Source organism: Strix aluco, chromosome 1 (genome assembly GCF_031877795.1).
Source record: "Strix aluco isolate bStrAlu1 chromosome 1, bStrAlu1.hap1, whole genome shotgun sequence".
NCBI classification, from domain to species: Eukaryota; Metazoa; Chordata; class Aves; order Strigiformes; family Strigidae; genus Strix; species Strix aluco.
The window spans coordinates 14126612-14140526 of NC_133931.1; the positions used below are offsets into that span (position 1 = coordinate 14126612).

The 13915-nt window shown below is 34.7% G+C and overlaps 1 protein-coding gene across 1 annotated transcript in view; it reads right to left on the reverse strand.

Moving 5' to 3' along the window:
• The window catches only part of MTBP (MDM2 binding protein), a 29610-nt gene that overhangs the window by 15156 nt on the left and 539 nt on the right, over positions 1 to 13915 (reverse strand). Inside the window, exons 2-13 of the mRNA XM_074848927.1 lie at positions 13737 to 13817; positions 12659 to 12732; positions 12402 to 12547; positions 11854 to 11912; positions 10828 to 10972; positions 9206 to 9323; positions 8513 to 8647; positions 7617 to 7711; positions 6765 to 6837; positions 5030 to 5147; positions 2236 to 2409; positions 963 to 1085 (exon numbers count right to left, since the gene is read on the reverse strand). Coding sequence (XP_074705028.1) covers positions 963 to 1085; positions 2236 to 2409; positions 5030 to 5147; positions 6765 to 6837; positions 7617 to 7711; positions 8513 to 8647; positions 9206 to 9323; positions 10828 to 10972; positions 11854 to 11912; positions 12402 to 12547; positions 12659 to 12732; positions 13737 to 13817 — 1341 coding nt within the window. The remainder of the gene's footprint in view (positions 1 to 962; positions 1086 to 2235; positions 2410 to 5029; positions 5148 to 6764; positions 6838 to 7616; positions 7712 to 8512; positions 8648 to 9205; positions 9324 to 10827; positions 10973 to 11853; positions 11913 to 12401; positions 12548 to 12658; positions 12733 to 13736; positions 13818 to 13915) is intronic.

A 13915-nucleotide genomic window follows, 5' to 3' on the forward strand; every position in this document is an offset into this window, starting at 1 on the left:
CTGCTTTAGCGTGAGTGTGACTCCAATATAACTGATAGCCTGTTCCAGTCTCTCTGGTCAGAATATCAAGGGTCAGATAATTCTGGTATGACTTAGGATGACCAGCAAATCCCAACTGCTATTAAGTCTTCATCCTAATGGCTAACCCACTCAAACTAAAACACAAGCTCTAAAGCAGCCCCAAGCTCAGGGTTAAGGTAGACAGGAATCTGAGAATGACCACAAGTTGGCAAGGGTGGAAGACAATACTATTAGCAGAAATCTTATTTTCCTTAATCTGGTGTTCTGTTAATTATAATACACTTAAATTATCTTCACAGTATGCCATTTTCAATAACCTAACCAATCTCTCAGAAGCACCTTTTGTTTTAATTAAGACTCTTTGAGCAATGGACTTAGACAAAAAAAAATCAGGACAGTCAAATGTACTTCTCTGCAGTCATGAAAATCTACAGAGGATGACATTTCAGTTATTATTATAAATGATGTATCATGGTAAATGTAACCAACCTCCAAATGCATACTTCTCCTCTGCTGTTTAAGACTGTTGTAAAAAAGAATAAAATAAAAAAATCCGGAAAACCCCAAAACAGAATTCTTGTTTTTGTAGAAGGTACATCCAGCAGTAAGGGTTTTGGGGAAAGAAAAATAAAGAAAACAAAGCAGAGAAAAAATACCACAGAAGTACTCAAAATTATGCTCAAACATTCACAGTATTAGTGTAACAAGCACCTACCAACTTTATTTCAAGTTCAGTGTTCTCTTTTCCTCAGTATTTAAAAGTATCTGACATACCATCATGGATATACTACAAAAAGGTTTTTTTTTTTAAAGCTCCACTCTTTTCTTCACAAAGTGATCAATTCACTTCAGTTTTGTAAGGTGAGCACTCACATTCAGTTTAAAATAAAGACCTTTTAAATATTGGTTTGAGAACTACCAGTGCTCTCCCCATTACTTACTGAGATATTCCTTCAAGGCAAACACTTGGAGATGACACAGTTTCTTTTCTCTCTGTACAATCTCCTCTCCACAAAAACGTGGCAGAGACTTGAGAAAGTCAGCAGTACAAAAGCCTGTGCAGACTAGGAGAAATGTATTATTAAGATTCTCTAATAATAAAAAAGGACTTTGGAGACACTAACTCATAACGTCTTGAAAGAAGACATAAACATAGCAGACATACAAATTTCATATTCAAATGAAACAACCAGACTTTCAAATATGGCTGATCACTTAACAAAAAAAAAAAAAAAAAAAAAAAAAAGGAAATTAATTACAATTGAACACCAGGGAGATAACTTGGAGTAGATGCCTGACGAGTATTTTTTAATTTTCGTACAAAACCAATATAATGACTACACAATTAACATGACTGACAATTAAAGAAGGTAAAAAGATCCCAAGTTTGATACCACGAAAAAAAAGTTTTCTCCCAACATATGGTCAAGGACTTTCAGTCTTCTGACACCATACTAATGGGATTTTAATTAGGACAAATGGTAAGCAGTCAGTCATATCACACACAGATTTATTTCTATAATAAGCGGGTAAGATGCAGGTCACTCTGCTCTTTTTCTTGTTACTGAGAGCAAATACACTAATTAGCAGAGTTATCTAGTACGTGTAGTTGTAATAGGACAACTACTCTAAGACAAATGTCTACATGCTCTTACCTAGTGGAGCTGCTATGATATGAGTGCTAGCTCATATCTTAACCAGTCTGCAGTAATATGGGTATCTGCAAAGTAACTGAAGACATGATCATGAAATCCAACTTGCCTGCCGGCCTTGTAGTTTTTATTTTAAATCATCAGTGAAACAGGCTTGTCAGCAGATAGTTGCCTAAATTCTAGGCATAGGCTGGATTTACACCAACAATACATACTTTTTAAAGTTTTTGCTAATTTGATTTGCATTAATATTATCTGGATGTCCCTGTTCATTAAAACGTTTACAACTGATCAGAGTTATGAGAAATGACTGACTGCAAATTTACATAGATGATTTAAAAAATACAGTAGTAGCAAATTGTGTGAATAAATAAGCTCTTATTATATTTTTTATCAGTTTGAAAATATATTGCTGAAAGAATAGAAATATTAATCAAAATGTAATATTTCTCCTTGTTTTCTCCCTTTTAACACAGACTGGAATGAATAAAAGGAACATAGGAATATTATTAGCATTTGCCTGCATTCAGATACTCTTAAAAAAATGAGTAATAATTCTTACATGACTCTGTTTCTTCTGCTTTTGTCTTTAGCTTTCCATTTACTGCAGCAAAAGTGGCCGTACCATTGATCTGGCTAGCTGAATGAATCAAGGTTGCTTTACATCCTCCAGAGCCATTGCCTCGTAGCAAGAAATAATATCGGCAAGATTCTCCTTTTAGTTCAATTTCTGGAACTTGAAAAACATCAGAACATGACTGTGAAACACCCTCAGGAAAACAGCTTTAAAACAAGCTGTAATCCACCATCACAATTCTTTCACTTGCTCTCTTCTGTTCTGTGAGAAATCTTACTAACCCCTTTTTAGGAGGCACACTAACTACAACTGATATTTATCCCTTAAAAAGCTACAAACTGAAGATCATGCAAAATAAATGACCTACAACAGCTGAGTAGGACCATGCTGCTAGCTTTAAACTAGCATGTTACCAGTACCAAACTCCTGAGACTGTAGCAAGGGCCAGCTTTCTAATGCAGACTACAAAGTACATCTGGCAATTCTTACCACTAACCAAGAGAAATTCTTTAATCGGTCTTAGTAAAGGCAAGCCCTTAACTGGCAAAGTTACGTTTCTACCATGAAACCATAAAGAGTTAGGCAAACAGTGTACTACATATGTAACGATGAGAGAGGGGTCTGTTCTGCTAGGTAAAAACAGGCTCTTCTGCATATGTGGATTCAAATAAGGCTAAAGTGTTCACTGGAAAAACATACATCTGTAGAAGAAAGAGGAAATACTGTACATGCTCTCCCAAGGAAGCTGCATTATTCATTAATAAGTTTCGCTCACTGCTTTAGACTTGTGCATAGCCTCAGTGAGAGATAAACACATTCTATTTTTAATCATAGGCATATAGTATGCAGTTTTGAAAATAAATTAATGTAGGACTCGATAATAACATTGAAAGGATGGCTTTGCTATTGTTTTACACAAAAAAGATTTTATAGCACCTTGGTAGATGCAGAATGAATACTTCTTGACGTACTAAATTTTAAAGGTCAAATCACTTAATTTCATAGGATATTTGCAGTACTGTCTCAAGAAATAACTCAAGAAGAGCTTGATGGTTTTTAGTATTATAAGTTTTTGTTAGTAACGAATATTAAGTATTCCAATGTTTCTTGAAAAGTTTATATCAGAGGGGGAAGGGAAGAGAGGGGAAATCCCACTACCTCAATATATAAATCCAGGGAAAAAAGAAAGAAATTAAGAAGAAAGTAAAAAAGATTCCAGACACATTTTCATTCTTGTCCTGTTCCCCATTCCCCTAGTCATTTGAAATATTTTCCTTTTCCAGTTTATCTTGGCATCTCAAACCCTCATGGGAAAGCTTTTATTTCTCATTTTATCTTAATTAGTATTTGAGAACTACCAATTCAAACAATTACACCTTCCCACAGATCAAAGAGATTAAGGATTTGCAAATCCTTAATATAGTCAGATTAGTGGTAGCCACTAAAATATAAAGTTTTCATCTAAAGGAGCACATATGTTTAAACAGCCATATTTCTCCTATTCTAAATTTTGCTCGAGGCCCAGTAAGAACAGTGTATACTGATCACACTACAGTTAATACTTCTACAAAAGCCTTCCTCTGGAGGACAGGACAAAGATCTTACAGACACTGGGAATCTTGCACTCATTTGACTCCATCAGTAGTATCTCTCCAGTACAGTATAAATGCTGCTGCTGTGATCACCTCTATAATCACACCCTCTCTGCTCTACCACCTCCAAACACGCAGAGGTCATTTTAAATCTATATGCTACCAGCACCCACTCCACAGAATTAAGCTCCTTGCCCTGTTATACAGCTCTTCCTAATTCCTCTGGTTTTTGCCTATCCCAAAACCAGAATATCAGTCTGTCAGCCATCCTCAGCTGCATACTTGTTTACAGATGCTATCTTCAGTTGACAACAGAATAAGTCACTGTTCCTTTCAATCTGCATGAATTATATATTAGACCACTGTATAAACAACAAAATCACATAAGAAGGCAGAATGCTATGTCTTATCCTGTCCTAGATAAGTACTTTAAGCACACCCAGCTCCTTTTATCCCAGTGTTTTCAAGTCCCTACAAACCTCACAGTCAGTATTTGTACAGTGCCTCCACTTGCAGGGCATATATACAGGCTGACTGAGAAACTCCACCCAGTCTTGATCTGCACTGATTCTGTTCTCTCACTTTCTGAATCAAATTTCTAAGCACTGGCACACTGCATAAGAGGAGTTGGCTGTCATCAGTATAGCCCCATAAAGAAGAAGGAGCACGTTCTCAAACACTAGTTAAGCATGCTGGCTCTCAGGTCAATGGAGGCATCCAGCATTTCCTGATGGTTTGTATTCTCCCAGGAAGAGGTTGAAATTGAATGCAAGTGCACTGGAAGAACCTCTGGAAATGCTTATGTGAGAAGGGAAGCACTTATGCTGGATTTCCATCTGCAGAAGCAAACCTCTTTGCCCATGGATTGTACAATCACTTTAGAAAGGTATGTGGAAGCTGGATCTTAACTGACAGATAGGACACAGAAATGGTTTAAAGGAGATGCATTGTTTCCCTAAAGCTTGTCATGATGTTGTTATCAATTTTCCTCTACAATGAGTCTGCATATCTGAACTCACATTCACCAAAACCTTTTGTGTCAATGAAAGTTACAATCACTAACAATTTCACTGGAGGAAAAAAGGGCATCCCAAATGTATAGAAAAAACCCACCATATACATATATACACACACACATAGATATAACCACAACAAAATATACCTGTAGTCATCTTCCTTTTACCTACCAGTAATGACCTTGGGTTTCTTAGCCATATATTCTTTCCATTTCTTGGTACTCAGCTGGGCAGGGGATGGGATCACTACACTGCTTATATTACATGGCAATGTAAATAAAGCTCCCACCTAAATAATGAGAGCAAATACACTACATGCAATATTACTGAAACTTGTTTTACATTTCATTCTTGAGCTACTGATTTGGCATTATTTCAAATGTACTTCAATTGAAGAAAAACATCTTTGCTTAACGCTTCTGTCATTCACACCAATTGAGATGGAACAGCATTTGACACAGAAGCTGTAAAAACTGTGCTTATTTTTTGCTCCAGTTGAGAGATCATTAACTGCTGAATTTCTATTTCATACATAAAAGGGTATTTGTTACCTATTACAAGTCTTTCAATAATCCGGCTAAAAACACTTCTGTAGAGTAGCATCCAGAATGAAAAGAGAATTCAAAGATATAGTTGGCATCAGCAACTCTGCATTCCTTTGAAAAACATGCAAATTTTTTTCCTCCCTACATATCATCCTTTTCAATTAATCAGGTACTGGACTATGTTTATGTCTGTACATAAATTTCAGGTCCATAAGCACTAGTAGAAAAAACGCGTAAGTATTTGAATACTCAAGCAATAAAATTATGCTTTTAGAGCTATTAGAAAAGCCTACAAATGTGTAATATTTCCAGTGGTAGAATGAAAAAAAATCCCTATGAGAAATTGTTACCTTGAACACATATTCAATTCAACATGTGAAGACTCCAAAAATTAGCCTGAGAATATGTTTTAACTGTTTTGGCTTTTTCTTTAAAAGAACTAGTAGAAATGCAAGCTGTTAGATTGTAAAAGATATTTGACCAAATGTCCAGTATCCTCATGTAAAATGAAAGTTACCTGGGATATTTACCAATATAAAAACTATTCCAAAAGATATTTTTGGTACAGTATTAGAAAAAGGACTTCTTTCTTTTCTGGCTGACCGTAATGGAGAATGGAGCGGCAGGGCAGGAAAAATGTTACTAAAAAACCTAAATAACAAGCTGAAGATGAAACATACAGCCTGATGATGGAATACCATCTCCACAGTAAATAAAGAATATAAGTTATTCATTAGAACTGTATGAGTATTTTCTGCAAGTTCTGTTTTGATTAGTGTATATAAAATAAATCTATGCCAAAACCAACTTTCCTAAACAAGCATACATCACCTTAAACATTCAGAAAAAACATCTTCAAACTAATACTGTGGGTATGAATACTCATACTATCAAGGGGGAAAAAAAAAAAAAAGGAAAAAAAAAAAAAAAAGCTTGTAAATGTTTCAAGAACTCTTTTTATCCAAAATCAGAATGGAAAAGCAGAATGTGCACATGCAAAATAAAAAAGCTTATTACTTCAGACTAGCTAGATACATTTTGTAGGCTGCACACCTCTGCCTTTTGCTAAAAAAATAGTTGCATTATGTTAGCACAGAAATTATCTGTCAGGATAGGATTACAAGTTACAAAATGTTTTAGGAGATTGAAACTTAGCTAAGATAAATAGAAAAACATTCAGTGGGCTTACAAATTGTCAGGACCTGTATAGCACACACCTTTAAAAGACAAATTTGCTTTAGAACTAAATATTGAAGGAGCTTACACAGACACTAGGTTTAAAAATACTATTCTTCTATCTTTTATGAGCAATATACATTTCTTCATTTTTCTGTTATACCTAAATAAAAAGAAGTTTTTACCTTCCCAGAGAGAGAAGAAATTTGGTCCAAAAGCAGTGTAGATGCCTCCTTGACACTCTTTCTTGCCAGGCTCCTGAACAGAACAGTTTAAGGAACCTCATCTTCACAAAGCACTATATGCATATCTAGCTTACAAATCATGTTACCATCATATTTCAAATATGGACTACAAGTGTCTAATATTTGATACTCCACTACCACAAAATATACGAAACTCACCTTTCCAGGCAAAGTGGTACACTTGGAAATGTTATATGACAAAATATACCACTGATATCTTTGATATAGGCATGCATAAACAGATATTTATATATTCAAAATCCTGACAGTCTTACACAGCCTAAGCTACTATTGTTACACCAAGACTAGTACCAAAAGTACATAAATTTAAAGCAAAGAGGAATACACCTTGAGATCTCTGCAGCATACACAACTCAAGAGAAAACTCTTCTGCTGTGCCTTGCTGCAGATTTTGCACCTACACAATAGAAACATGATTTGTGGAAAAACGTTTCTATATCATGAAGCACACTATATACATTAATGAGTAATGTATATAGTTGGATTTTTTTAAACTTACACAGCAGTAAATATGTCTCTATTTTTTCCTCACAAATAGCATACACATCAACAGACAAAGTACACGTGCAATAATATAAAAAATAGCTGGTTATTGTCAGTGTAATTTAAATTTCAACATTAAAAAAAACAGATGTGAAGAATTACTATGGCAGGCTAGAATGGAAAGAACCCTTGCCAATCCTCATGAGTTGCTTGCATGGGTAGATCCCGATTGTTTTCCTTCTGTGTAGACCATTATCAGTAGTAGTTTAGGTCCTTAAAAAAGGATACAGCTCAAATTCCAGATCTGATACAAAAAAGGAAGGTAGATCAGAGAGCACCACCATCTGTAAAAATTCTAGCGCAGGACCATAGTAATGAAAAACCTGAAAAGAGATCAAATCAAAAAATCTGTAACGCTGTATGTATATGTATGCTATCTCAGTAGAACTTCCTCAAATGTTTTGCTGGAGTCATCTGTCTTACAAGTGCAAGAAAAAGAGGTATAAAGGAATACAAAGAGAAAAACATTTCACAATACCATACTAAACATAATTATGTAAAAAACAAGGAAGGTATTAAATTGTGTTTAATAAAACTTAATTTCTAGAATGTCAACCATGTGCATCAAATGAGTTGTAACTCTTATCCAAATTCAAAGAAAAATAGGAAGTACCAGGAACAGACAAATGCAATCAAAAATGTACAGATTTTAACAGAGAAAATAATAATCTCGTAACTGATATCAGTTTTCATAAACATTCATTTTTGTTTTCATCAGTAAATATGATTCTGGTTATCTACTTCCAGTGGAAAACATGAAACAGCAAAAGCAATTAAAAAAAATACCAACCAAACAACAAAATTTTAAAATTAAGTAGATGAGGTTAGATAAACACAGACATCATTAATAAATTACATATTTTGAGTATTAAGATTGAACAAAGTCTGAATTTCTACTTGAAAAGAAATTTTGGTATCGCATTGCAAAGAACAAACAGATGAAATTTTAAAGACCTGTTTTGAGAACACACGTGAACAAAAGAAGTATTCCTTAATCTTATATAATCATTACTTTTATGTTTAATTTTCAATTCTGACCAAGCTTTTCCCAATTACTAATTTTCTCAGCAAAGTAAAACAGATGAATTCTGGTGGCTCAAAGAAAGATCAAGAATAATACTTGCCTCTGGCAAAGCATCGGTATTCTTCAATTGTCGTTCTTTTTTAACAGAGAAGGAAGAACTTAAATGTGAAGTGCTGAATGTCTTTGCTGAAGTGCTCTTCATACAAAATTCTGGAAATCTAACTTCTGATCCAAACTGGAAAAAAAACCCAAACAATAAATGTGTCAGAATTATTTCTCTTCAGCCAGTTACATGTATCACTATTTTAAACAATTAGTATTATATTTATTTGCAGCAGATCTGTGAAACTAGGTAAAAACATTACTTAGATAACCATCTACTGTATGCAAAACCTTAATACTGAAAATGTAAACAATGTATTCCACAATCACAAAGCTATCAGTCTTTGTAGAAATTAGATATGCTTGCAACAATGACTTAGAGTTACATAATAATGATTTGTCATAGATACAGAAAATCTAATTTTGAACAAGAAGTTCTAATGCAAATATTTCAGAGGACAGCAACTGGATTTCTGAAATTCAAATCTTGATGCCTTGATCTCATTTATCCTTTCATCATGCTGAAAAGCAAGTTGTTCCCCCACCCACCCAGTCATGCCGCACATTACCTCTTTGAATTACATTGTCAAAACTAAATTTGGCTTAAAGCATAAAATGCACTGTACATTGAATGCTTTAAATGATGTACACAGATGCTTTTAAAAAATAAGCATAGCTGAAGTTATTTTACCTTTCTTTCCCATATCTGAATCTTTCCTCTCCAGAGTTCTTTTATATCAATAATATTCATTACATTATCTGAAGATACAAAGTCTGCTGATAGATAGTCTGCAATCTTTTGCCAGCTACTGTAAAAATAAGGAAGAATTAATCTTACTGAATTTAGTATTACAAATTAACATGCAGTGCAATTTGACTTAATTTACCTATTACCTCTTAGCACTGAATAGTCTGGTGTATGTTAAGACAGACATATATAGCTTTATATTCCACAAAGTAAATATTATAGAATTGTTGGTTAAGGCTCTGTAAAGGAAGCTGTTCATATGCTCCATGAATGTGAGAGCAAAGAACTTTGTCAAACATCAAATAAGACTGGCAATGGCAAGCTGCAGGCATATCATTGTAAGGTTAGGTGCTAGAAGCTGGAGCAAAGCCAGGTAGCCATCACTGGGGCTATGACTGGCCCATCTAGATGGTTTGTAGTTAGCCTTGTAAGTAAAGATATGCCTGCAGCACAAGTATTACCCAAATTCAACAACAGAGAGAAAGAACAGCCAGCAACTGTGGGTCCTACTTGCAGTTTGTCTTCTAAGAGAAATCAGCACCATCAACAGAACAGGAAGAGTGAGAGAACTTTCATCAGAGGAACTGTGTGACCAAACGACCTCATTTTACATAAAAGGCAGCAAAAGATTTATTCAGTCAAAAGCTGGGTGCACAGGAAGACATCAATGAGCACTGAGATCATGGAAACCACTGCAGTAAGTTTATCTTGCTCCATATACCTTCAGAAGTACTATATAGTAGGTATATTGCTTATTCTATCCAAGGACTGAGCATTCAAATTTTTAACTTTAAACAGTTTTATTAACTTAGGGTTAAGCTTAACCACATGTTCTACGAAGCAAACTTGAATCTTTTGGGTGTGGAGGGGAGGGGAAGTGGAGGAGACCTTGCCAAGTTATTCAATATCCACACAATAATTTACAGCATGGGAAAAAAAACCCCAACAAACCAGTGTGGTTTATATTGAGACATATCATGGACTACTTATGTCAATTATAGGAGGATGGTAAGGAAATTACTGGACTTAATTTCAAACTGAATTAATAGTTTCAGTGTTAAGACTCTTCAGAAGCATACAGGAAGTAATAGAGCATTTATACTCCATTTTCAAAAGGAACAAATCAGACATTCTTTTTGTTCTCCCTGAAATGTAATACCAAAGATAATATAAAATTTAAAGTAAAAGCAGCAGTTACACATTCATCATACAAAAAGTGGAAAACTACAATCAATACAAGTTATTACATTGCATAGTACAACTTCAAAACATTGTATGCACACTGAAGCCACTAGTGATGGAATGAGAAAATATTTTAACTTCTGCTCTCACAGAAACAGGAACATCAGAGGACTTGTTTTTTTGCCTGTCTCTCTGGTTAGGGCATGTATTTACAACAAATCACCATGAATAATTCCTCGCCTCAAACAATAATAGAAGACAAATCTATGTATTTTCAAAGTAAATATGTAAAGTACTCAGGACACTTTTCATTTTAAACCACCGACATATACTAACACAAAACAAGAGTGACCTTGTTTATAGACCTAAAATAAATGGCATACCCTTTAGAGTCATTTGCTGCAATAGTGATTTGTGCAGAGTGCCATTCTCTCAGGTGTTTCAGGGCACCAATAGCAGGTAAGCAGTCTTTTAACTTGGGTCCATCTTGTTCAACAGCCTGCAGTATTACATCAACCATTGCTCTGCCTATAAAAACAGTTATATATGACTCAAAGTACCATTATTCAGTAAATGATTACATCATTTAGAGATAGAAAAGTACCGATTATCACTGACTGCACTAAAATGGGCTTAAAGATCAACTTCAAGTAACTTCAGGAAGATTTAAAACACTTTTCACGCACTTTAGCTCATCTCTTGCTGCTCCTCTTAGATTAACACAAAGTGTTTTGCTATGCAGTTATAGCTGTCCTATACTTTCCTCCTCTCTCACTCAGCACTGTATATGACAGATCAGAGCTGTCTCCAACACAACTATGCTGTGCCATTTTCCTCCCTTTAACATGCTATTTCTCATTCTTTCTGCATTCAGTTCCTCTGCTATCCCACATCAACTACTGCAACATTATGTAACCCTAACAGGCAAGATGATACAAGTCTCCAGTTCACAAAATCTTAATCCAATAGTTCTGATCTATGTTCTTTCACAGATTCTTGGCTCCCACCCACCAGCAAACAGCTGGAAAATCAGATGTAAACCCAATGTCAACACCTTCCATTTCTTTCATAAACTTCCTGTGGTTGCATGTTGAGTTTCGTATCACTTACTGTCTATTAGTACTTTGGTGCCATTTCAGATGGAAAAATTAATTATATAGCTACCTTAATCTCTACTGAAATACAGCCTTCCAAAGAAACAAGCAGTAAACTACTCTATAAGCTGATCTGCAATGCCATTCATGCTCAAGATCCTTAAACTACTTGCAAGAGCTGCATACAAGTTATTTCAACTAACACAGTAACATCCTCTGAATTTTTCCATTTGACTATGATTTTACCAACTGAGTTTTTAGAGTAATAACTAACAAGATAAACTCAAATGAGATTGCTTTTTTAAGAGAGATTACCTGGGGCAGGCAGTTTATCAGCTAACTGATGCAGACTTTCTGCAGCTTCATCATAGATACTGAAAATGAACAACAACATGGTTGGAAACAAATTATAAACAACGTAATTTAGAAACAAAAAGTTACAACTAACAAATACTGCCTCATGTAAGTATCTTATATCTTTAAAATTCTGTACAAACATACCTAGGCAAAGAGATATACGTATCTCCCCTTTTACTGAGGCAGAAGTAGGCTAAATGACTTCAAAACAATCTGCTGTAAAACTGGAAGTAGGATTCAAGACAGATTAGCAAGAAACTTCTTTTTGTATATATATACACCTGTCAGCTGTTAGGAAACTGTTCAGTTATTCTATAAAAATCATCTGTAGCTAAAAAAATGAAAGCACTGTTGAATTAAATAGAATTATTTTCAGTAGTAGCAGGGGATTGTTCATAGTTAACTGTTGCTTTGGTAATAACTTGTTAAAATTTCTTGATTCTCTTGGGTTATTATTGTAAAATGCCAGATCACTATACTTTCAATAAAAATAATAATATGAATACTCAGTCATAGACAGTGACTCTCTGCTGTTATTGTCGTCTTCCTCAAAATTTTGTATGACTCCCAGGCATTCGTCAGTACTTGTTTGGAGAGAGTCTTCATTTTTCTGTGTGTCAAAATTTATTTCCTCCCAGTCAGAACTGCAGAACTAATCAAGCAAAAAGAATTAATTAAGCAAAAATAATTTTGAACACCACAGTTTTAACTTGCACTAGAGACAGGCAGACAGGAATTTCTATTCTGAAAAAAAAAGTCTTACCTGATAATAACCACATATAACATGACTGGCAAAATACCATTTCTTTACACCTGTAATACCAGCCACTGAACATGCTGCAAAGAGATAAAACAATTATTTAAAATAATCCACTACAATCTATTCTTCCTATTATAATGAACATCTCTGTTAAAAAACTATGCGAGTCATTTAATGTGCCACAATGATTTGAGTTCTGCTTTCCTTTGGCATCATAATTAAGTTCTAAACGTATTAATGTGTAGGTAAGTGTCTTGACAAGGGTCTGTTACTGATCCTCTGACTGTTAATAATTAAGAAAATCTTTGACCTCTTCTCCATTCTGGGCAATATTGCTCTCCATTTGCAGAAGTTGTATCATACCTGGACTAAATCACAACTTTGATAAATATGGTTTACGCAGTTCACAAAATGAGATGCTCTCTCAACATTTCTATGCAATAAAAAGCACGGATGTTGAAAACAGCTTAACATTCCCATCTTCATGAATTTTAACAGCTTATAGTGGTTTCCCCACATGAATCACAATTATATGACAGCTGTGACAAGATGAGCCTGAACAGCTCAACACCAGATATCCAAACCAAGTAAAGAACTAATAAAGCATTTTTTTAACAAAAAAAACCCTGAACAACCAACCCTAAAAGAACTAAAGCAGATCTATTTTAAGATGATAAAAGTATTAATAAATATTAATGGATTAGGGTTCTGAATCAATACCCAACAGACAAAAATTGCTTCCATTGAAAAAATTATAAGACATCACAGGAATAATGAAAATATCAAACTGCCCACTGACATGAGAAACAAGCCCCTTGCTACTCATCCTTGCTATGCTGGATTGAAATTCTCTTCCATTTCTTGTGTCCAATCTATTTAACCACCTCCTAACACCTCAGCTGCTCAAATGACATCAGTTCTCCACAGAAACAGTAGCAGCAGGTGTAGTCCCACCTGCAGGTTTAGGCACACTGTCAAAATGGGATTTCCTTAAATTTCTGACTTGTTTCACCTAGATCATAAAATGTGCCTAGGCCAATTCCTTGATAAAATTTACCTTACCGTACATTAGTGTATTTACCTGGGAATGCGCTCACATCTGCATTTATAGATGAGTTACAGCTTTCTTTAAGGTACTGATAAACGGCTGAAGCAGTTCCAGCTGGAAAAAAAAAAAAGTTTTTCTTAAAACTACTGAATTACAGAAGTCTTGCTTTCTTGCAAATACAGTATAAAGTTCAGTCTATTATTAGGTGTTTA